Below are 25904 nucleotides of genomic sequence, written 5' to 3' on the forward strand. Positions count from 1 at the left end.
CCCTTAATATAATTTTTAAACTAAATGAATATATACACACATAAACCATTCAAAATAGCAACTAACACTGGTACTGTTAGGCTTGTAAAAAAACAGTAGTCCTCTGACCATCCCTCCTCACACCCCGTACACCTTCCCCTTCCACTAAGGACCCCTTCCTCCACTCGTAACTTGTCATCTGGTATTTACTACAATCCCTTTTTTCTTTTTAACATGGTTTGCTCAAAGTACTATTTATTTTCTAGTTTTAAGCACTGTTTACTTTCTACTAGGGAAGACAAGAATTTCTTGAGCTTACCCCACGTCCCACCATGCCCAAACTCTATTCTTATCCTGCCAAGAGTGAGCATTTGAAGCATTACTAGCATTTCATTTTTATTCTTCCCATGTAAGAAAAGATACTCTGAGTCACTCATTACCTGACAAATCCATCAATCAATAAGGACAGAACCGCTACATTTCACTATAAATTGGTATCTTTGTGAGGACAGAAGTACCTACCCTATACATCAGTCATAAACATAATTTGAAGCAGCAAAGACGTGTACCCCGTTAAGTAAAAACTGTTCAAATTTTGAAGTTGGCATAAGAATATTCAAGAAAATTACAGTTGAATTACATGTGCTGGTTAAAAGACATAATAAAGCTTTTTGCACAAGGAGGCCAAAGTAACCTTTATAAGACAAATGTCTTAGAAGAGAAGTGTTCGAAAGGTCATTAATTGATAAACTGTATCCTCCACCTGTAGAGAAGCGAAATAGGCCTCTCTCTTGCTGCTGCAGAGTGTGAGCTAGAAAACAAGTGGGTGATTCCCATGCAGGGTCTAAAAGGACAATTCAGGTGTTCTGAGCTTCCAATAAATCAACCCCAAGGAAATATACAGAGATACAAAGCCCAGGAATATTCACAATAGTATTATTTATATATAATGGAAAACAATCTCAATGCCCCCAAAGTAGGAAAATTATGTTACATCTATAGAATGGAATACTATAAAATCATTAAATTCATGCTTTCAAAGAACAATTACCATTGTGGAAGAGGCTGATAATGTCAAGTGAGAAAAACAGTTGAGGTCAACCTACATATAAAAGCATACACACATATATAAACATAGTATATTTAAATATATATAAAATATCTATGCACAATTTTTTTATTTTTATTATTTTTTAATTTTTTTAGTGCATAGAAAAAAGACAGTTTTTTTCTCCCAGTGTGGTTTGCTACCCATATATCTCAGAACCACCCAGACGGAGGGTTTGCTAAAAATGCAGATCCTTGGTTTCCACCTCTGACCAACTGAATTAGAGGTTTTGGAATCACAGCCCAAGTATTTTTGCCTACCTACACACCCTTGTCCACCCACGTACTACCTTGTCCGCCTACGTACTACCTTGACTGATACTGACTCACACCTTCATTTGAACACCACTGAGCAAGAAGTAGTTGCTCTCAGGGTGGTGGAATGATGAGTAATCATCTTCTTTCTGGAATCCTTAAAAAAGATTATTTACCAAGCGTATGCTGCTTTTTATAGATAAAAGCTAATTAGAAGTATATTAATGAAGCGTGAGTATTAGAAAAATAGAGCAGATCTGGGGTCTACTTGGGCAAGTCTAAACACCTTGAGAATTGGAAATCTAGAGTAAGCAGGTACTTCTAGATTCCTGACAACTGAAGAGCCAGTTTATGATAAGGAAAACACTAAGCACAGATATGGAATTCATTATCTCAATAAATTGTACAGGTAAAAAATGTAAATATAATAATTTTGAGAAGTTATTAGGTAATAAAAGTTCTCCGTGTTCTAATATGTTCCTTGGCGAAAGAGGATTTGGTGATCAAGTGAGTTTGGTGTACAATACATTTTCTAACCCCCTTAGAGTCATACAACCATAAGCAGATTACAGGCTCTGGCAAGTCCAGTATAAGCTTCATTAATAATTCTAGCTCCACAAATTCTTAGAATGGGGCCTACCATTAAGAAAAAAATTCTAGGCCAGAAGAGAGCCCAAGAAGCAATTCTCAGCATGGATCTATAGCCTATGCTTGATCGATTCACTGTATCAATTTGTTCCCACATTCCCATGGTCTCTGAAGGCTTAGCCCATATAGTAGTAGGGCCTGACTCTAAGGGCACAGCTCGTCAGCTACCAAAGAATGCTCAAGAAGAGCAAAAGTGAGTGCCAGCCTACAAGATTAGAGTACTTGAAGGACCCGTATATTTACTTTTGTTTTTTACTATCTGTATCTACCACCTAGACAGTGAGCCTCAAATTTTTGTCTTATATTCACTTATGTAGTCCCAACACAGTAAAACCTGGCACTGGCACTTAGCTGGTACTCAGTTGAACAGAGCACCACCAAACAGGTGGTCAAAATTTTTTGGACAAATGCAGTAATGAAATGGGCTAGGCACAAGTCCTAAACTTTAGGTCCTAAAGTTTATGCAGTCATATATCAGGCCTCATTTCATTCAATAAACATTTCTGAGGGCTTATTATGAGTCGGTAATTCCAAGAATGCAGAGGAGACTAAGATACAGTCTTTACCCTTAAGAGCTCCATACAGTAGGACTACCAGCCAGCCATTCCCAGATGTATAGGTCTGGGCATATAGTAGGCGTCTAATAAATACTTTTTAAAATTGAGTTCAGAAACCAAGATACATTTTAAGCTAGTCAAACTTTGGTGGCCCAAGAGTAGGGTAGAATCAGACCATTCTGGAAACTGCTTCAGAATGACTGAGACCTTGAGTAATGAGACCCATCTTGATTATCACTACTCTAGAGACTCTAGAACCAGGGTAGAATCAGACCATTCTGGAAACTGCTTCAGAATGACTGAGACCTTGAGTAATGAGACCCATCTTGATTATCACTACTCTAGAGACTCTAGAACCACCCAGGAGTCAAAAGTTTTTATGAGAGAAGCCCCAGAACCCAAAAGAATTTAACAGTATATACCATGATAGAATTTCTAAATGTGTCTATTATAAAACTCTCAAGGTTCCTGAAAGGTTAACCGATAGCATGTAGTGGAACAGTACTGAGAAAGGGGTTCAAAACAGGCCCATCCACAGCAGGACTTCTCGGCACCTGTAAGCCATGTGTGATGTTCCTTTTATGCACTGTCTTAATCTTCACAGCGATCCTACACAGTCAGTTTTATTAGTTTTTCCATTTTAGAAACGAGCAAGCTAAAGGTCACAAACACGATGCAATCTGCACCAGACCACAAGGTACAGAACGGGACTCTGAAATCATGTCTTTGTGGCACCAAAGACAGGTTTGTGATCATTCAAGCAGTACTGTTCTTATGATACTGATGGGCACGAGAACGCCTCCAGAAGGACACACAACATAAAGCGTTTCCCAAACTGTGATAAGGAAATTCTTTTGAATGAATCTGTGCTTGAGACTAGCTTTCCATTTTGAGAAATACTGTGGGTCAAATGAGTCAGAGATATCCCACGGCAGACAGAGGGAGGTAGAAGGCAGCTCAGAAGGAAAAGCTAGGTTATTAAAACTGAGCTCAAAGAATTATTCATAGGGACACATAAATTAAATCTCAGCTTAAAAGATACAATTTCTTTACCTCCAGATTCCTAAGTTATAGTTCATGGCTCATTTCTGTCAAATATCTGACATGGTATTACAACCCCAACATCTCCTTAGCTAATTCTCTAATGTTTGTTTCAAGAATTTGACTTAACCAGTTCAATTCATGTAATTAATTTTGATAAAGCATATTCACACTGGGAGTATAATTTTTAACTTGCTGTGTATTTCAATAGGCCTGCAATTTGCATCTTGGGGTGAGATCATTTTTCATTGCACAAGACTGACCCCACCATTGTAGGATCTAGCACCCCTGGCCCCTTTGACTAAATTTTAATGATACTCTTCTCCAGCCCCCACTCCATCATTTTGAAAAGAAACACCCCCATAACTTCTAGGGGAATGGTATCACCCCCTGCTGAGACCCACAGGTTTAGAACGAACCAGAAAGTTCCAAAAAAAAACATTAACTGAAGGATAAACACCTACCTTGACCCTGCATTCAGTATTCCAGCAAACAAATTGTGATTTAATACGCTAGCTTCAATCCTGCATGTATAATGCCTCATTACATTTTTCTCTATTCTGTTAATAACATGGACAGATTCAACAAACTGCTAAAACACCATTTTTAGCCAAGAGGGCTGAGCTCTCTGTACTTTGCCAACACCACCAATAAAACTGGGCGGAAGCAAGCCCAGAACTGCATGCGGGTACTGGCTTATATCTGAGGCAGCAACCACAAAACAAAAAGTATACCTGAATATTCAATCATTTTGTCAAATTTGGTCTTTAAGAAAGGTGCTGTTTTTTTCTTTCTTTTTAAAATGATTTATTATCAAAAAGCTTGGTCTTTCTCGCTGCTGAGTCAGTTCGGCAATGCAGCTCTATCCTTTTTAGGATTATTAGGACCCAAATAATCTTAGACCAAAACACCAACCACAACCACCACCACCGCCACAACAACCAACTTGACTGCTGGTTCAGTAACATATTCACAGACATGTCAGGATGCATTCTGGAATACCGGGTTCATTTCTTGATTGGAATGCCAATCACCATAAAGTCTTCAGCTAGAGTCACTTCTTGGAGATCTAACACTGATTCAGCTTGCTTTTTTAGTTCTATAATCCCATCTGTTTCTCCTTCTCTGGCCAAGGCAACTGGTTTGTACCTCTGACTGAAGTGAGTCAGAACTAGCCTCTTCGCCTGGCACAACTTTGCAAACGTGGCTGCCATCTGTGGTGTGCTGTGGCCGTGCTCCTTCGCTTTGTCCATCTGCGTGTCATCTAGGGTTGCTTCGTGGATCAACAGGTCTGCCTCGAAGCACAGCTTCACTCCTCCATCACCCACAACCCCAGAACAGTCACCCAAAATGCAGATTTTTCTTCCAACAATAGGCTTTTTTAAGACATCTTGGGGAGAAATTGTAACTCCATTTTCCAGAACAACAGAAATTCCATTTTTCAGCTTCCCATAGGCAGGACCTGGTGGCACACCTAATGATGGAGGGAGATAACATCACATCATGGGAATGGAATTTATGACTTGTTAAGAGAGTCTGTTTTAACAGCACAGCAAACGAAAAAGGCATCCAATTCTTTTCATAATTGTTATAAATATTTTACTACTCGTGGAAAGCTGGAATATTTATACATTTTTAAAAGTTTGGTGTTGGCTGTTGATATTAGTGATGCCTTAGTACTTAAAACATCTCTCAAGCACACGTGTCAGATGAGCTTTGAGCTTTAAGTCCCACTAAGACTAAGACCTTCTTACAATCAAGCTACCAGCTTTGATTCTCTACTGTGAATGGAGTGACAGTTTCTGAGACTGCTTTATTGAACAAGCTCATGTTTGAGTAAATTTAATGAGTCCATTTAAATAATGACAAAGTACCTACGAACTGACTAAATAAAAAAATGGTTTGAGAGGATCATTTGGATCACAACATCAAGGAACATTTCTTTTTTTTTTTTTTTTTTTTTTTTTTAAAGATTTTATTTATTTATTTGACACAGAGAGATCACAAGTAGACAGAGAGGCAGGCAGAGAGAGAGAGAGGGAAGCAGGCTCCCTGCTGAGCAGAGAGCCCGATGCGGGCCTCGATCCCAGGACCCTGAGATCATGACCTGAGCCGAAGGCAGTGGCTTAACCCACTGAGCCACCCAGGCGCCCTCAAGGAACATTTCTAACAATCATACATAATCAATCTTCTTTGTGGAGAGAGGCAGTTCCTCTTGTATTAATTATCTTATAGTCATCTAGAACAACATGTGACCATCACTTTGAGCAACACCTAACAAACAAACAGAAAGTGTTCACTAATTCCAGCATGTACCCTATTTAAAGTTTCCCAATACAATAGTATTTCCACAGGCTTTTAGATAAGAAAAAATACCTTTGGCATAAGTCACTTTTCTTCATTATTTAGTATTTTGTTTTAGTTGGGGAAGAAGGAAGAGATTCTATAAAGAGACAAATATACAAAAGACACCATCATGCTTTTTAGGGGCTCTGCTGTGGCCATGAAAAGGAAGGCAGAGATGCTGCAGGTAGAAGGGACCTGGGCGCTGCTTTGAGAGGACTGAAGACCCCCTCATGCAAGAGAGCCTGGCCTAGAGGAGGTACAAAGCCTCAGAGGGGACCCAAGTCTGTCTCTGTGCGCTAGCTCCCACCTATGAGGAACCCAGGCATGTGAAACAGTTGAGGCACGGTGTTCTGAACACCAGATTAACTTAATCAAGGTTGAATGAGTAGGCAAGGTTGACAAAGCAGGAAAATCCTAAAAGTAGCTGGTTGCAGTTGCACGGCTACCAACTACAGTAAAAATACTCGGGCCAAAGAGGTCACTGAAAACATACTTTAGAAAGAAGACATGAAAACATAAAAGCCTAGACCTAAGACAACCACCACCACCCTGCCAACCAAGCTAGCTAGCTGAAGCTAAGACAGACTAAAATGTGGATCCAGGGAGCTGAAGAGAAAAGGATTCACATATATATGTGGGTTTTGGTCTGAATAGCATCTTTGGGCCCCACATATTTCCCTTAATAAACAAACTTTGGGCAAAAGACCTAAGTGGAGAAAATGTCAGTTTTAGGCCTGGGAGACAGGAAATGAAGGTTACTATGACACTTCTAGCAGCTCCAGCTAACAACAGCTTAATTGATGAGGAGGAGGGGGAAATAAAACAAGACAAAAAAAACCCATCACTTACCGAGGTCTTTTAGTTTCTGTGCATTGAGTTTACCTGGGCGTTTCTTCTCCACAACTGAAAACCCAAAGGAGGGAATTCGGTGAAAGAGGCGAAATGCTTTTACAACAAACTGTTCATCATCAACCAAAAGGTATGAGTTTTCTTCTGAGTCTAAAAGGATAGTTCTTCCTTGTCCCTCTTTGGGATGGCTGTCTGTTTTATTCACGTGCATAAATTCTTTTAGTTCTTCTGGAGGACACTGATCTGCTGTAGGCACCAGCTCGTGGACCACATAGGGGAAGACCAACTCTGTGTGAGAGAGTTCCATGGTTCTCCAGATAAAGTCTCTAAGCCCAGCAGGGCCATAGATTTCAATAGGCTGCTTGGTGACCACAGAGCCACTCTGCAAGCTGATTGTGCAAAGGAGGCCAGGAAGGCCAAAGAAATGGTCTCCATGAAGATGTGTGATGAAGATCTTGGTAATTCTCCCTTTTGATTGAGGCAGAGAAATAAAATTTGGAATTTTTCCAGAAGTAAAAACCCATGCAATGCTACTTAAAACACCAAAAGCAGCAAAATGAATTGGGAGTTCTATTTATCACCATAAACTTATTTCTTTATATTTTGCTACATGAGTCTAGAAGCAAGAAAGACAGCCTTTATGGTCTTAATAAGATATAACTTTTTTAATGAAACATCTTCAAATTACATAGTACTGTAGTTTTAAGAGTATTTTCCTACATTATCTTCTTGCTGAAAGAAAGGAAAGAAGGGAAGAAGGCAGGCAGGCAGGTAGGCTGAAAGAAAAAAAAAAGAAAAGGAAAGGAAAGGAAAAGAAGGAAGGGGAGGGGCGGGGAGGGGAAGGGAGGAGAGGGTGGAGGAGAGGAGGAAAGAAGAGAAGAGAAAAGAACAGGAAGTAATAGAGAAAAACATGGAAGTGTACTAAAATAGTTCACTTAAACCAGACAGGCCTCAAATGTCAAAAGCATCTGACAGGGACAATGCCCTCTACTGCCTCCTCTGAGAATAACACATACTTCCAGCAAAACAGGAGCTCCCCTGGCTCCAGACTGACCACTGCTTGAACCCCAAACTACCATTTAAGGACTCGCCACACTGGACGAGAGACTCACTAACCAAGAAAAAGCCTGCCTGTCTGAGTGAGTCTGAAGAGGGAGGGGACAAAGGAAGAGGGAGAGAGGAGGAGGTGGGGGAGGATGGGGCGAAGAACCCAGAGGGGAGGTGGGCAACAGAAGCCAGAATGTAGATCAGAGGGCGGATCCCCTACGGTGTTATATAAAGGTATGTGGGCCCATCCTTCTCTTCAGTGTGAGCTAACACAATGTCTTTTTCAGGGCATACTGGCTTAGGTTGTAACTTGACTTAGCCAATGGTAAACTGAATTTACAGTTGGTATATACAGGATGCCACATTAGCATTTTTCTGAGATGCACCAAGGCATTTTAAAATTAACAATCACAATTAACACAATTTTGGTATAACAGAGGCTTCGAGTCCTAGCTTCATGGGGCACCTATTTCAAACATTTGATACCATAAGAGAACAGGACCAGTATACTGATACCATAAAAGAATAGGAATAGTTTATTGCAAAGTGATTTGTCCAGCAACATCAAGGCAAAAGTGTTCTCCAGGTAAGCCTTCCAGAGTTAATACACCAAACCCAGGCCCTGGAGGCAGCAACGATAGATTGGGCAGAGGCTGATTTGATATCTAGAGAATCCTGACGTACTCTAGAACTTTCCTCAGTATGCTCCCTTTAGTTTTCTCTTTTAAGGCCTTGCTTTTACTGTCTTTAGACTTCTTGTAACCCTTTCATTTCCCCCTTCCTGCCGTCCGGGCTGCTGAAGCACCCGTAAGTGTGACCTGAGTCCTCTGCAGACAGAATTATGATGGTTACTGAGTCATGACCTCATGCTGACCTTACAACTGCAGAGTCCTCTCCCTATATAGCGCACAACAAAGCCAACACTGAACACCAAAACAATCTGTGAGCCCAAAGTAAGTGAGACAAATTAAGTCAAAAATTTCTTCCCACAGTTATCACAGTTTCAGGGAAGACAAACATTTCTTTTCTCAAGAAACTAGATTTCAGAGGGAGAAGGAATGGCAATCGTAACAAAGTTAGAAGATGCTATCAAATGAAGAAAGCAGAGTACATGAATTCCCTGGAGGACAAGGAAGTTACAGGGGTATATGTCATCCACAGAGAAGTGGAATACTAAACATCCCTTCAGTGAGGACACGGCTATATTTACCGCCATAGGAAAACGCCTGCAATAAAATTGTTCAGTTGAAAAAAAAGCAGGTTACGCCTGGTATGGTACCATTTATGCAAACTGTACACACACACAAACATTCCTATACCATTAACATATCTACGTCTATAAAAAAAAAATTTACCTGTAAGGGGAATTCAGGCTTATTTTATGTTTCTGCTTTGTTTGAATTTTTACAATGAGCATGTATACCTTTCCTTTTTAAGTTATTTATTTATTTATTTATTTAACCTCTCCACCTAACGTGGGGCTCAAACTCACCACCCTAAGATCAAGACTTATATTCGCCTCTGAGTGAGCCAGCCAGATGCCCTGCACATATACTTTTTATAATCATTTCATTACACTTTTGTAATACCTTTAATAATCATTTTTAAGGGGAGAAAAAGGAAGGCTTAAGCCCACTCTTTAAAATTATGGAAGAGGGCACCTGGGTGGCTAAGTTGGTTGAGCAACTGCCTTCGGCTCAGGTCATGATCCTGGAGTCCCAGGTTAGAGTCCCACATCAGGCTCCCTGCTCAGCGGGGAGTCTGCTTCTCCCTCTGACCTCTCCCCTCTCATGGTCGCTCTCTCTCTCTCAAATAAATAAATAAAATCTTAAAAAAATTAAAAAATGAAATAAAATAAAATAATGAAAGAAATAGACATGATAAACCCACACTTGTTGATCAGATGCTTGCACATGAGGACCAAGGAAGCTTAAAAGAAGTATGTTTAGATAAATAAAAAGTAATCCCTTATGAAACTCATAAAATATTATTACCCCAGGAGGACTACAAGCTGAAAGGGTTTCAACGGATCAAATAACGGTAGGTCCGTATTGCGTTGAGAGTACCAGATGAACTGAGAGTACTCCATTCCAGTCTGAGAATGGGAGCTTTTGGAATGCTATAGAGTCATAGTTAAGATTCTGTGATTACTGTCTTACCCTCTTCTCTGAGGCCAGGAATTTTTTTAGCCAGTAAGAATTTAGTAAACTAAAGGTTCCCTTAGGCTTTATTTTATTTATTCTTTGTGAGGCTTAGCTTTGCAAAAATGTTTACTTAAGACATATATAGAAGCACCTGGGTAGGCTCAGTGGGTTAAGCCTCTGCCTTCGGCTCAGGTCATGATCTCAGGGTCCTGGGATCAAGCCCCGCATCGGGCTCTCTGCTCGGCAGGGAGCCTGCTTCCTGCTCTCTCTCTGCCTGCCTCTCTGCCTACTTGTGATCTCTCTGTCAGATAAAGAAATAAAATCTTAAAAAAAATTTTTTTTAAAAACCATATATAAAATACAAAACATTGGAGAAAGGTATTGTAGCAAATAAATGTGAGGTGGCAGTCCATAGCCCCTACCTCTTGATGTTCATGTCTCTCTACAATTCCTTCTTCTTCGGTGTGGGTGGGACCTATGACTTTTCTAACCAGGCAAATACGGCACAGGGATACGGTGTGATTACATTAGAAGACTCCATCCTGCTAGCAGGCTTGCTCTTGAGTTTCTTTCACCCTGGCTGGCAGTAAGGGACCAAACTACGATGAAGCAAAATGAACATGATCAAGAACCAGAGGCCTCTAGGTGCTGTGCAAGTCTTGGTCCTACAACTGTACGGATTCTGCCAACAACTCTAGCGAGCTCTGAAGCAGATTCTCCCCCAGTAGAGCCTCTGATGAGATCTCAACCCTGGCCAAACATGGACTGCAACCAGTGGGACCCTGAAGCAGAGAACCCAGCCAACCCAGGCCCAAACTCCCTGACCCACAGAAACTATGGATAATAAATGCAAATAAGACACTAACTTTGTAATCTGATATGCAGCACTGCTAAGTGGTACAGGTATTAAATAAAAAGACTATCCCCACACCCAAACCTCTGGCACCCACACTTAACAGTTTCTTGTTTCTGTTTTCATCACCCCACCCCCTCAATCCCTATTGTCTAAAATGTGAACGATTACAGCCTCCACTCTTATAGGTAAATCTTTTTGTAGATGTAGAGATGTTAATGGTATAGGTATATTTGCGCACGCATGTGTGTATGTGTGTACAATGTGCATCCCTACTTTTCTCACCAAAGGAGACTTCTTTTTTTTTTTTTTTTAAAGATTTTATTTATTTATTTGACAGCCAGAGATCACAAGTAGGCAGAAAGGAAGGCAGAGAGAGGGAGGAAACAGGCTCCCTGTTGAGCAGAGAGCCCAATGCGGGGCTCAATCCCAGGACCCTGAGATCATGACCTGAGCCGAAGGCAGAGGCTTAACCCTCTGAGCCACCCAGGCGCCCCACCAGAGGAGACTTCTAATCATCAGTTAGATCCTAGCTCTACTATTACAATTTCTGGGATGCTTTCTCTGAACACATAGCTGATGCCCCCCTCCTTTGTGCTCCAACAGGATTTAGAATATAGATCCACTGTTCTCTTTATCACATTACACTATGTCTATTCACATACCAATTTCCACCACTAGACTATGAGATCCTTAGATGTTAGAACTAACTTCATTTCAGTCATCAATGCCACACATTGTAATGAATCACAGGAATAATTTCAATAACTATCATTTAGGGGCACCTGGGTGGCTCAGTGGGTTAAAGCCTCTGCCTTCAGCTCAGGTCATGATCCCAGGGTCCTGGGATCGAGCCCCGCATTGGGCTCTCTGCTCAGCAAGGAGCCTGCTTCCTCCTCTCTCTCTGCCTGCCTCTCTGCCTACTTGTGATCTCTGTCTGTCAAATAAATAAATAAAATCTTTAAAAAAAAACAAACTATCATTTATCAAGATCTAGTAAGTGAGAAGCACATACTAGATATGTGCTGAATACCTTACTCATGCATCACCTGAAGAGTTGTTTATTAGACATCTACTAGGTATACACACAATCTTTGAGCTCACTCTATCATACAGGGGAATACACAATAAACACAGAAACAACTATTTAAATAACAATCTTAGATACTGATGCTAATAAGTCAATAAAAACAGCACAAAGAAGTAGAATACCTGGGACGAACAAGGAATAACTTAACCCCAGAGGCTCAGGAGATGGCCTTTGAACTAAGATTTACTGATGAGAGACGAGCACACAGAGAAGGGATTATTAGATACAACTCTTACAATATCCCTTCTAAGTTGAGTTTTTACCTTCATTTTCAAGGTTAAGAAAATAAAGCTTAAGTTTGTTGATCTGCTAAGGCTGTAAGCCAAGACACAGCTGGGACTGCAACCCAGGTTGGTCTGACTCTGAGCCAAGGCTTTGTACCACTGCATTCCTTGGCCTGGTGGAGTACTCTGGTGGGCCCCTACTCACACCATTGCCTCTGGCTGGCAAGCTCATCTTCTCCCCAGCCCAGCGAATCCCTCCTCCTCTGATAACTCAAGGGTCACCTTCTTTGAGATACCTACCCTCATAACCACAAATGAAAAAGAACATCTCACTCTCCTGAGCATCTACAGCTCTTTATACCCTCTTGTGATACTTAAAACTATCTCCTGGTGGAAATAAGTGTGTACACTGCTCCTTTGCTTCTGGAGTACCTTTGTAATATGCCTCATGTATCTCACTCCATCCTCCACCCCCAAGCTTATATAAATCCTTGCTCTCAACATTTACAGGAAGAACAAAAACTAAATAAAGTTCAGTGGATGTGGCTGGTTGCCTGAAGGCCTTGCAAATCTGGCCAGGGCTCTAGCACTGAGGTGGGAATGCAACTCTTGGGGCTGTTTCTGAGCACAAGGAGAGCCAAGACAATGTGTAACAAATAGTCTTAATGAGACAGCTGAAAGCACACTAACCTGCTTTAAGTTGGCTTTTCATAAGCTGTGTCTGCGTCCCCTCCCCACAGTCAAAGAGCCAGCACTCGCCCTCACACCGAAGGACCAGAGCAGAGGCACCCCGGGTTGGGGAAGGGTATGCTGCACCCGTACCCAGAAATGTCACATCCATAGACATCTTCCACCCTGCAATGAAAAGATCATCCAGGGATTATTATACATCACTGCTCAAAATCACCAAAAACATGTTCTTTTGAGATTTACTGTTATTTATGTTATCTGTAAGTATTATTTATAAATTATTCAGAAAAGATTGGATTCTTGCTCTTATAGTTTCCCAAAGAAACACCAAGTAAGAGTCTAATAACTCTAAGTGAGTTAAAACCACAAGTTACCAAACCTTATATGACTGCTCACACACACACACACACACACAAAGTTTAAAAACTGCCAAATCCAGTCAATTAAAGACTATAGTTGAACCACAACTATTTAATATTCTGGAAAAGGTAAAACTACGGAGATAATAAGAACACCAATGGTTGACATGTGGTTTGGGGAGGAGGGAAGAATGAGTAGGTGAAGCACAGGTGAAAAGGTATTCTCGTATTACTAGTGGTGGAGGTATACACTGCTTTTGTGTTTTGAGAGAGTAAGCTGGCAATATACATTACCAAAAATAATGATGCTGCTAATATCAACACATTTTAACCCACAACCCCATTTTTATACCCTACAGAACCCTATACAACCCCTTTACAACCCTATAAAACCCCTTTATACCCTACAGAAATAAAGGACCTATGTACAGTGATGTTTCTGGTGGTACTTTTAAGGTAGCTAAAATTTGGAAGCCAGCTGAATATATTTCAACAGAGAAATGACTGAATATTTTATTGTACATTCAGAACTATTTGTTCTGCACTTTAAGTCAGGTCTATAACCCTTGTCTTGGAGGGATGACAATGATAAAAGGTATAGATGGCTATGGCATTATCTCATTTTTAAAATGCCCTGAACCGCTGCATTTACATAAGACAGAGAAGGTCTGTGTGGAAGGATATACACCATACTGTTAATATTGGTTATCTCAGGGGTGATTAAAATGGTGATGGTGGGAAGTGGTTAAGTTTTCTTTTAAATCTTTGGATTGGTTTTGGTTGCAATGAAAAGCATTTGATGTCTTTATTTTCAATGTATTTTATATTTAATTTACTTAATATTGATTATTCAAAAGAAATGTCATAAGGCTGAACATACTTTTCTAGCTACACATCACCTAATCTTTCTTACCATTTGGAGATACAATCAGCCCTTCTACCCCCTCGCCCCACACACACCTCACACATACAGAAGGTATATCTCTCCAACCCATACACAGGTTTTAGGTAATTGCCAGTGTCCCTTCCATGTGTTACTCCACACTTTCATTTCCAAGATCAAGCCTTCCTCTGATAATTAGGTAATTTAATTTGCAGAGGCTTTCCTGTTGGATTGCAGTTTTCAACAAAGGTGAGAATGACAGAATGTAGAAAGTTAAACATTTTAAAAGCTAATAAATGCAGAAGGAATAATAAAATATAATCACTTTGCAATCCTTAACAAATAATGGATCTAGGCCACTGGTACAGAACCCTTGAGCGTATTAGAATTACCTGGAGAGCTTTTAAACCATATCAATAATTGGGTTCCATCCCAGAACAATTAAAAAGGAATTCTGCAAGTAAGACATGTGTTGTAGTATTAAAAAAAAAAAAAAATTCTTCCCCTGTGATTCTAACGTGCAGTCAGGTTTGAGAATCACTATGTGAAAGGCTAATGGAGAACTACAAAGAAGAGATCAGGCTGACCTAAATTCACTAGTTAAGTAGTCAATCTTAAAAAAAATTTTTTTTTATTATGAAAAATTTCAAACACAAAAGTAGAGAGATTAGCGTAATGCATTCCCATAAAACCATCACCACGCTTCAACAATGACCAACTCATGGGGCACCTGGGTGGCTCAGTGGGTTAAAGCCTCTGCCTTCAGCTCAGGTCATGATCTCAGGATCCTTGGATGGAGCCCCCCCCCCCCCAACTGGGCTCTCTGCTCCACAGGGGGCCTGCTTCTTCCTCTCTCTCTGCCTGCCTCTGCCTACTTGTGATCTCTGTCTCTCAAATACATAAAATCTTTAAAAAAAAAAAAATTATCAACTCATGAGCAATCTTGTTTGGTCTACATCTCCCAGCAATTATCCAAGAATACCTGATTAAGTGGTATTTGGTACTTCCATTAGGAAGTTCATGCTGTCTGACGTTAACAGCCACTAACATTCATGGTCAGGATTCACTATTTCATTAGAGGCTGCCAAAAGATGATATTCTCTCATTCATCTGAAGTTATTAGGGGCATCCTTCTGTAAATCCTGGGTAAATTATTTAGTTACCCTGCAGTGCAATCTGTACAGAAAAGGTCCAGTGACCAATATTAACACCACAAAGAAAAACAAGATCTTATCTAACTCCTGGTGTGCTGCAGTAGGAGTACACAATAACCCGATGAGGTTTTCTTACCAAAGAGTAGAACCTGAATCTGAAAAAAACTGTAATCCAAACACGTTTATTAAAGGACACCACAGGGATGGAAGAAGCAAAAACCAGCACGTAGGAAACGTCACAGAACAATGAATAGGTTTTTTTAGCAAGTAAAATACAAGGGGGGTGGGGTGGATAAAAGCCATAAGATTAAATGAAATTGAAAAGACGTCAACCAAACGTGGCATGGGTAGCTTGCCTGGACCTGGATTTGGACAAACTTAAAAAGAGAAAAATGGGATAAAAAGAGAATTGGCAGAAAAAGAGACAAGCGGGTTAACGTCAGCACTGGCTGGATAAATGATAACATGATATGCTTATTAAATCGAGAATGGCGTTGTTTTAAAAAGGAGTTATTCTGTTTTACACACATAAGCAAGTATTTCGCGAATAAAACGGTACACTCAGATCTGCTTTCAAATAATCCAGCGAGGTGAGGGTAACAGATGAAACAAGACTGATCTTATCTTCCTATGTTTGAAATTTTCCATAATGAAAAGTTTTAAAACGAGCCAAGTAATCAAAACCCTTCCACCAGGTCGGGAAGGAATCAGAAGTTAATTTGCTTCATCAGTGGTCCATGTTTTGTGACATGCACCATTCGGGGCACCAGGAATTAAAAGCAACCAGACCAGACTGGGTCCCGGTCTTCTTGAACATAAAAGCAGCCGCTTGCTCTCAGGGCTATGATCAGCCTTGGATCAAGTGCACATTCCGGGCGGCCCAGAAGAGAGCACACGTCCACAGCACTGTCACCTGACACTCCTCGGGCCAGTGCTTCTCGTCCCCGCTGCACACCACAATCACCTGGTGATTCTGGGGACTCAGCATCTGGAAGGCATCCCAAATGACTCTAAAGGTTGCCAAGCTGAGAACCAGTTTCCATAGAGGCGGCGCCAACCCTGCAATCACCCTGTGGTACCGGGAGGGCGGATACTGCCTTCCTCCATTTTAGAGATCAAAGAACCGGGGGCCGGGGAGAGACAAATGGAGAGGCCAAGGCCGAGTCCGGGCCAGAGGCTAGGTCTCCGACCACGTCCGAGCCCAGGCTCTCCCCCAAGTCAATGTCAGTCTCCCGAAGGTGGGGTGGGCGGCGGCAGGGGCGCGGGGCGACTGGGGGCTCCTGCCTCGGGGTCGGGGGTAGACGAGGCGCGTCCTCGCTCCCCGGCGCTCCCCGGGCCTGGGTGGTCCACGCCGGGCCCGGCCCGGGAGTCCGGTGGCAGCGCGCCTGCCCGCGCGTATCGGCCCACTAGGCGGGCGCCGGGCTGACGGCAGCTCAGACCCTGGCCCGCCCCTCTCCGGCGCGCCCTGTCCCACTCACCCACTCCCCGAGGCCCGCGGCAGGAGCCGAGGGAGGCGCAGGCCCGCGGCAAGGCCCAGCCGTCCACGGGGCGGCGCCGGCGCGGGCGGAAGTGCGCCGCGGGCTTGGACCGCGAGTGGCCGCTCTAGGACGAGGCGGAGGTCTGCGCTCGGTGGTGCCCGGCCAGGCGGGCCAGTGCGGTTGGACTCGGCGCGGATTGCGGACACAGTGTTGCTGCCCTCTGGCCCCCGTCCGCCTTCACTCGTCCGCACAATTCTCTGAGTAAGGTGGTAGTGGTCACCTGTGAGGACCAGAGCCCTCAAAGGGGAAACGTTTACTATTTATTACTTTTGTTTTCCGTGTTATGTTTTCCAGCGTGCTCCTTGAAGAGTGTTGCCCCCGATATTTTGTTCCCGCATAGGTTTGTGTAATTAATATTCTTTCGCTGGGATGAGTCTTTCTGTTTTTTAATCACTACATCTAAACGTTTAAGCCCGCGATGCCTAAGAAAAAGCAATGTGCTTTTGTTTTGTTTTAATTTTTAATTAAATTTATTTATTTTCAGCATAACCGTATTCATTATTTTTTCACCACACCCAGTGCTCCATGCAATCCGTGCAATGTGCCTTTGAATCAGAGTCCATGGCAGCATTACTGTAGACCCCGAACCTCCCTTCTGTTCCACTTTAGGGATTCGCCGCCAAGCCTTGCAGGTGTGTTCTCCTTGGGCACAGCATAGCCTGCTGGACGCTCCAGTGAAAAGCCCGAGCTTGCTCTGTGCAAAAACTGAACGTCTTGATTATCAGTAGGACAAAAAACTCGGTTTAAATTCCAACTTTAAAAAAAAAAAAAAAGCTATTTCAAGCTCTTATGCAGTGCCAAATGGCACAGATTTTTGCTGGACATACTTAAGGTGGTCAAAGCATTCAGCAGCTTCATAACAGGAAGAGAGGTGCTGTGCCTATGGAGTCTTTGGAACCCCCGGAGAATGGAATCAAGAGCCGTGTTGCCCTACCCCCTCTGCTTTGCCCAATAGACCATTATGTATTTTACATTTTGGCCTCTTCAAAGCCTTCATTCAATTATTAATTGAGCTCTAGCTTTGTGGATCGTGTTGTTTTTCAGGCTGAAAGAGTTTTTTTAAGTATGTCATAGTCCCTGGTTTTAGGAGTATACACTGAGGCTGGAAAAGTATGTATTGGGAAGCCACCAGCTAACAATATGAGGGAACAAATGAGAAGACAAAATGAATGATAAGAATAAAGGCAAAGGGAGCTCAGTGGATATGCAGTTAGTTAAGAAAAGGTGGGGTTTGCGCTAGGTCTGGTAGGGTGGGTTGAGATTTGGATTGGTGTTGCCAAAATGGAACAGTAAATTGGATTTGGTCACATGGAGTCTCACTTAGCCAGTATTAAACACCAGAACTGGAACTTTATTTATCCTGACACTTGCTTAGCTCAGAAGCACCTGGGAAGACACACATCATTCCACAGCTAGGTCCTGGTCACAACTGAGCTAGTGTAAGGGCTACCCACAGCAGTACTCACCACAGACTCCTCTACTCCAGGGCTTTCTGCCCACCCATCAAGGCTTCCTACAGCTCCTCTCCTCAGGGCTGTTATATATTTATCACAGAACCTTTTGTTTATTTTTAAAACTTTCCATTATATGAGAAATTTTAAATATACATGAAACTTGAGAAAATGTCTAATGCACCTTTATGTGTAACAATCACTCACCTTCAATAGTTAATAACATCTGGTTCATCTTGTTTCACCTGCAACCAAACCCTTCCCCTTCAAAGGCAACAAAAATGTGGATTATTTTAAAGCAAATTCCAGACACAATATCATTTTATCCATAAATACTTCTATAAGCATTTAAGACCCCTTTTTCTGGTAGTCTCAACACTGCATAATGATGATGGGCAGTTTAGTATATAAATATAAATGATAAGTATTATTTATTTATTCATTTTTATTTAAGTGGGCTCCATGCCCAGTGTAGACCCCACTGTGGGGCTTGAACTCATGGCCCTGAGATCAAGGCCTGAGCTGAGATTAAGAGTCATTGCCCAACCTACTGAGCCATCCAGGTACCTCAACATAAGTTTTTTGTTTTTTGTTCTATGCTTTAAAGATATTACTTATTTATTTGAGAGAGAGACAGAGAGAGCATGGGTGGGAAGAGAGGCAGAGGGAGAAGGAACAGGAGAAGACACCCTGTTGAGTGGGGAGACAACAGGGGTTGGATCCCAGAACCCTGAGATCACGACCTGAGCTGAAGTCAGACTTTTAACTGACTGAGCCACCCAGGTGCCCCAAGGTAAGTATTTTTTTAAATACAACCATAATATTATCATAAAATGACAATAATTCCTTAACATCAAATATTCATCCATTGTTTAAATTTTCCTGATCACATCTCATAACTTTTTTTTTTTAAGATTTTATTATTTATTTGACACAGAGAGAGGCAGAGAGGCAGGCAGAGAGAGAGAGAGAGGAAGCCGACTCCCTGCTGAGCAGAGAGCCTGATGCGGGGCTCTATCCCAGGATCCTGGGATCATGACCTGAGCTGAAGGCAGAGGCTTTAACCCACTGAGCCACCCAGGCACCCCCATGCTGATTTTTTTCAACTCAAGTGTAAGATTATAGAGTTTTTACTTTTCTTTAATTGTATACTGATGTCACTTATATAAAAAAAATCTTGGTTCCTAATAACATTAATGTAATTTGATTTAGCTCCAGTAAAGTAGTTCCAGCAAATCATGGATATATGACACTATGTATATATGGTCAAAAAACTATTTTTAGGTTACTTAAGATTTTTTTTTCCTCTGTTGTTATGCCACCAACCTGATACACAGGTAGATTCTTTTATTTATTTTACAGTTTTAGGTTTTTTTGGTATTTTTAAAAAATTTTATTTAAATTATGTAAATTACTTACATGGGTTCCAAAGTCAAGATTATATTCAGGAAAGTATTACTTCCTTCCCTGCATGAATGACACTTGATTAAAAGTCAGTGTTAGAGGAACTTCGAATATGACAGCATGAAGTGCTCTATGGGCCCTCTCCCCAGAAAAACTGGTTAAAGTGATAAAAACAAAACAAAACAAAACCCACCACCAAAAAAACCAAAAAACAAAAAACAAAACCCAAAAAACCAATCCCAAACCCTATAATCATTTAAAATCCCTGGAAATGGTCCTAAGGAAATTTAGCAATGAAGAAACCTTTTTTTTTGTCCCAAAAACTCTACCAAAATTTGGTAGGAACAGTGAGAGATAATAGTATTTGAACCGAGATCTGCTTCCTCCCATTTCCCCTCTTAATCAGTGAGACCGAACCTCCACTCTGGGCTGGTGCAACTGACAACACAGTTCTCCCTGTCCTCCCAGCTCTCAGAGAGCTATCTTCTTGCAAGGGCTGGCACAGCAGTGTTTCTCCTGCTGCCCCCAGCTGCTGGTTGGTGAGGCTAAATTCCAGACAAATGTTGCTAAGAGGTGGGATGGAGGCTTTAGTTTAGGCATGGCCTAGTGAGAATATAAGAGCCCTGATTACCTTGCCCTGGCTCATAAAATGGTGGTTCCATGCAGGGAGAGGCCAGCCAAAAAGACCCAAAGTCTCTACCCCACTCCTCAAGTGCCCAGCTCCTAAATTGGTGGTGTCACTAAATCAGTAGCATGCCATTGTCTCCAGCTCCACAGCATTAGCTCAGAGATTTTGCCTGGAGGGAGAAGTGGACCGAAAATGTACCTTCCAAATGTACCTTCTCTTCCAAGATGTTGGCTTCACTTACAATAGACTGTGGAGAACTCAGGCTTAAGGGCACTCTTAAAATGAATGGAAATGATGGTGAAAGGAAGATTGGTAGAATCATTAGACATTCAGGCTAAATTTACACATTCAATGCAATCCCTATCAAAATACCATCAACTTTTTTTCACAGAGCTGGAACAAACAATTCTAAAATTTGTATAGAGCCAGAAAGACCCCGAATAGCCGAAGTGATGTTGAAAAAGAAAACCAAAGCTGGAGACATCACAATTCCAGACTTCAAGCTCTATTACAAAGCTGTAATCATCAAGACAGTACAGTACTGGCACAGAAACAGATACATAGATCAATGGGACAGAATAGAGAGCCCAGAAATGGACCCTCAATTCTATCATCAACTCATCTTCGACAAAGCAGGAAAGAACATCCAATAGAAAAAAGACAGTCTTTTCAACAAATGGTGTTGGAAAAATTGGACATGCAGAAGAATGAAACTGGACCACTTTCTTCCACCATACACAAAAATAAACTCAAAATAGATGAAAGACCTAAATGAGAGACAGGAATTTATCCAAATCCTAGAGAAGAACACAGGCGCAACCTCTTTGACCACAGCCACAGCAACTTCTTGCTAGACATGTCTCCAAAGGCAAGGGAAACAAGGGTAAACATGAACTACTGGGATTTCATCAAGATAAAAAGCTTTTGCACACCAAAGGAAACAGTCAACAAAACCAAAAGGCAACCTATGGAATGGGAGAAGATATTTGCAACTGTCTTATCAGATGGGCTAGTATCCAAAATCTATGAGGAATTTATCAAATTCAACACCCAAAAAATCTAGGCAAGAAGCGGGCAGAAGACATGAACAGACATTTCTCCAAAGAAGACGTACAAATGGCTAACAGACAAATGAAAAGCTACTCTACATCATTAACCATCAGGGAAATACAAATCAAGACCACCATGAGATACCACCTCACATCAGTCAGAATAGCTAAAATTAACAAGTCAGGAAACAACAGATGTTGGTGAGGATGCAGAGAAAGGGGAACCCTCTTACACTGTTGGTGGGAATGCAAGCTGGTGCAGCCTCTCTGGAAAACAGTATGGAGGTTCCTCAAAAAGTTGAAAATAGAGCTAGGATATGACCCAGCAATTGCACTACTGGGTATTTGCTTCAAAGATACAAATGTAGTGATCTGAAGGGGCATGTGCACCCAAATGTTTATAGCAACAATGTCCACAATAGCCAAACTAAAAAAGAAAGAGCCCAGATGTCCATTGACAGATGAATGGATAAAGAAGATGTGAGATAGATGTGTGTGTGTGTGTGTGTGTGTGTGTGTGTACACAGACACATACATACATACATACATACATGCAATGGAATATTACTCAGCCATCAAAAAGAATGAAATTTTGCCATTTGCAAAGATGTGGATGAAACTAGAGGGTATTATGCTAAGCGAAATAAGTCAGACAGAGAACGACGAATACCATATGATTTCACTTGTGTGGAATTTAAGACTCAAAGCAGATGAACATAGGAAGGGAAAGAAAAGTAAAATAAGATGAAAATTGAGAGGGAGACACACCATAAGAGACACTAAACTCTGGGAAACAAACAAGGTTGCTGGAGGGGAGGTCAGGGAGAGAACTGGCTGATGGGCATTAGGGAGAGCACTTGATGTAATGAGCCCTGGATGTTATTTCCAACTGACGAATCACTAAATTCTACTTCTGAAAGTAATAATTAAAAAAAACCTTGAAATGATTAAAAAAGAAAGGAACAGTGGAAACCAGAAGGCAGTGGTATAATATACTTAAAGTGCTCAAAGGAAAAACCTATCAACCAAGAATCTTATTTCCATCAAAGCTATTTTTAGTAATTAAGGTGAAATAAAAACATCCTCAAACGAGCAAAACTGAGAGAGTCTGTTGCTTGTAGACTTGCTTTATAAGAAATATTAAAGGAAGTTCTTTAAGCTGAAAGCAAGTCATCTTCAGATGGTGATTTAAAAACACAAAAAGCCGAAAAGCATCAGTAAAGGTGCATTCCTTGCAGCAGGTTATTTTGGGAAGGAAGTTTCAAGCAGCACATGGTCTTGGCTACCATGACATGTATCTGTGTACAAATTTCTTCCTCCTTACTTTTCACAACTGTCTCATGCTGAATGACTATACCACAGTTTGTTTATTCCGTCAGTTCTCTGGGTTGTTTACAGTCTTTTGCTATCGTAGTATGGTAACAAATAACCTTCGGCACAAGTTATTTTTTATTTCTGCAAGTATATCTTTGGCATAGATTCCTACAAGTGGGATTGATGACTCAACTGATAAGTAAATATATAATTTTGCTGGATAATGCTTAAAGTACTGTTCTGGGGGTTATGTTATTTTTGCCTGCCTTTCTTTCTTTCTTTCTTTCTCTTTTTTAAAAGATTTTATTTATTTATTTGACAGAGAGAGAGCACAAGCAGGGGGAGCAGAAGGCAAATGGAGAGGGAAAAGCAGGTTCCCAGCTGACGTGGGAGCACGTCCATGTCCTGCCTTGATCACAGGATTCTGGGATCATGAACTGAGCCAAAGGCAGACGCTTAACTGTCTGAGCCACCCAGGTGCCCCTCATTCTGTCTTTTGTTAGCAACTTACCAGAGGACATTTTTCTTCAGAGCCTCACTACCACTAATGTTGTCAAACTCTGGGATTTTTTCTTTTCTTTTCTTTTTTTTCTTTTGCCAATCTACTATCTTAGTGGAGTTCAAATGTGCATTTATCTTTCATAACTGAAATATGTTGAGTATCTGTTCATAAGTTTAAGGATCATTTGACTTTCTTTCTGTGCACTTTTTGTGCATAACTTTTGCCTAATTTTTCATTGTAATGGTGGTCTTTTTCTTATGAATTCTTAGCTGCTTTATATATATTAGGGATAATAACTCTTTAACTATGATGGAAGGTGCAAATATTTTCCAGATTTGTCATTTTTCTTTTTACATTGCTTAACAACATAAACTTTTGAGCCAAAAGACTGTTTGAGTCCTGATTTTGCTCCTTTGTATTTGGGTGACCTTGGCCAGGTTATTTAACTTTCCTGAGCCCCTGTTTTTCCTTTGGTGAAATGAGGATAATAATTGCTCTTCTTGCCTCAAACTTTCGTTATAAAGACTAAATGGTGTTTGTTGAAATGGTTTGTAAAGTGTTATTCAAATATGAGTCATTCCAGAGTGATACTTAGCACATCTAATAATATAATTTATACAGGTATGAGAAAGCTGGCCTCTCTTTTCTCTCCCATTCTCATTTTAGATGTGACCTAGATATAATACACTGGTGGTCTTCTCAAATCAGTAAATGAACCAACCTATCATTACATCTATAATAGTAACCAACCTGGAATAAGAGAGAAGGATAATGGCTCTAATCACAAATTAGTAAAACCGGTGGGTAAATTTCAGACCCCAAAAAGCAATAACAGGGCAGACTCCATGACTTTATTTTTCTCATTCAAATTATACTCAGAAACTTTTTTGTTAATCATTCAATTATTTGGAATCAATCACTGCTTAAACCTATATAAAGAGCGCTGAACGGGGTGAGGAAGAGATTTTGAAACTATACAAAATAAACAAAAAACATGACCCAGTCCTTGATTTGCTCAAAGTATTGTTGGACAGGCTAATATTTACATACTTATAAGTAACTGACATCTTAATTCAATATCAATCAGAATTCTTGGTTATAGCATAGAAATCAATTTTAGCTAATTTAAGTTGCAGATTGAAAGGAGATTAGAGAGCCCACAGAACGGACAGAAAACATGAACTAATGGAGGTAGCACAGCCAAGGTCTTGCCTCTGTATCTTCTTAGGGCACCATCTTTTTCAAACTACCACTTGATACTTGCCGCTGTTTAGGGCAGCCACGAAGTAGGGAGATAGAAGCTTTCCCCTCACTAGCTTTGGCTTCCACAAAGGAAAGGAGAACATTCTATTCCCTGCAACGCTCTACACAGAGGGGAGGTGATAAGTTCAATGGAGAAAAATAGGGAGGAGAGAGAATGCTGGGGACTCTGGGTTGCAGGCTTGAAAAGGGTGAGTTAGAGAAAACCTCGCTGAGAAGTGACATCTGTGCTAAGACCTTAAAAAGGTGAAGCAAGCAGCAGAGATACTAGGAATGTCCCTGCAGAGGGTACCACAAATGCCAAGTCCTGTCTGGAGTTTGCCTGGTGTGCTCAGGACAAGTAGGGCTGAAATAGAGCAAGAGAGCAGAGACAGCAGCAGATGAAGGCAGAGAAGTAAGTGGTGGCAGTGGTGGCGGAGCATGTCAGGGCTTTTGTGGCCCTCTAAGGACATTGGCTCAGCTAGTTAGGGTTTTGAACTGAGGGACTTGTTCCATTTTAGATTGAAAAGGATCGCTCTGGCTCCTCTGCTGAAAATAGCCTGTAGGTGGCCGGGAAGGGGGATGGGGGGAGACCAGGTGACCATGATCCTGGCTAGGTCTAGGGAGTCAGCAGGGGAGACGTTAGAAATAGTCCTGTTCTCAATATACTTGAAGGTAGAGCCCACAAGAATTGCGGATGGATTTGATGTGAGGTGTCAGAGGAGATGGAGTCAAGGATTGACTGGAGGTATTTCTTTATGTACACTGGGATCCTAAAAGAGAAGGCTTGGGGAGGAGGCACTGACGTTCAGAATGGCCCTGGTGGATGCTGGTGCTCTGCGAGATGGTTTCCATTCCACAGGAGAACACCAAGGCCGAGCGGCGAGTTCCTAGTCCCCGCGAGGCTGGCCGATGGTGTCAGGCCAGCTGCTCTAGTCGCTGCATCTCACTTTCCCACTTTCTCACGGAACCTGGGGGGATGGGGCGAGGGGAGCTTGAAGACATCCTCTTGTGACTGTTCTATTTTCCTATGAAACAGGAAGCAGGACTGTCTGCCCAAAGTGGGGATGCAGGAGGATGTCCGAGGTCGGATGCAGGGAAGGCGTCAGAGTCCTGGGGCCCGCAATGCCGGCAGCGTTACAGGTTTCCTCCAAGTTAGTGATTATGGCGAGTGAGATGGGCCGCAGCCACGCTCTGCTGCACAGGCTGTGCTCACTGTAGGGAGAAGGTAGTTTAAACAGCATCAGAAGCAAGAGGTCTGAATCCTCACTTTGCTGGTCTGGGTAGCTTCATGACTTGAAGGGCTCTGCACCTCACAATCTGCAAAATGGGGGAAATGTTAGCACGTACACCTTAGAAAGTCGTTGTGAAGGTGAAATGAGAAATGAGCAAATAGACCTCAGGGCCTTAGAACAGAGCCTGGCTTGAAGCAAGCACTCAGTAGGTATTAGCTGTTGTACCATTTTGTCCATTTACCACAAACTCAACATACAGTCTTTCCTGACTTAGTGTTCTAGCATTCGGGTGGAATGTGTATGTGGTGAGAAGAGGTG

At 41.6% G+C, this 25904-nt stretch overlaps 1 protein-coding gene across 2 annotated transcripts; it reads right to left on the minus strand.

The window, feature by feature from the left end:
- Positions 1-358: 358 nt before the first annotated feature.
- ELAC1 (elaC ribonuclease Z 1) lies at positions 359-16823 on the minus strand. Of its 2 annotated transcripts, none has more exons than XM_059139663.1 (5): positions 16705-16823; positions 12831-12995; positions 6783-7250; positions 2853-5061; positions 359-2753 (listed from the first exon to the last, which is right to left on the minus strand). In XM_059139663.1, the coding sequence occupies exons 2-4, from the start codon at positions 12985-12987 to the stop codon at positions 4595-4597; spliced, it is 1092 nt and encodes a 363-aa protein (XP_058995646.1). In that variant the 5' UTR covers positions 12988-12995; positions 16705-16823; the 3' UTR covers positions 359-2753; positions 2853-4594. The 2 variants fall into 2 exon arrangements, with proteins under 2 accessions (XP_058995646.1, XP_058995647.1); XM_059139664.1 differs by lacking the exon at positions 16705-16823 and adding an exon at positions 16191-16208.
- Between the last annotated feature and the right edge of the window lie 9081 nt (positions 16824-25904).

Source organism: Mustela lutreola, chromosome 11, assembly GCF_030435805.1.
Source record: "Mustela lutreola isolate mMusLut2 chromosome 11, mMusLut2.pri, whole genome shotgun sequence".
NCBI lineage: Eukaryota > Metazoa > Chordata > Mammalia > Carnivora > Mustelidae > Mustela > Mustela lutreola.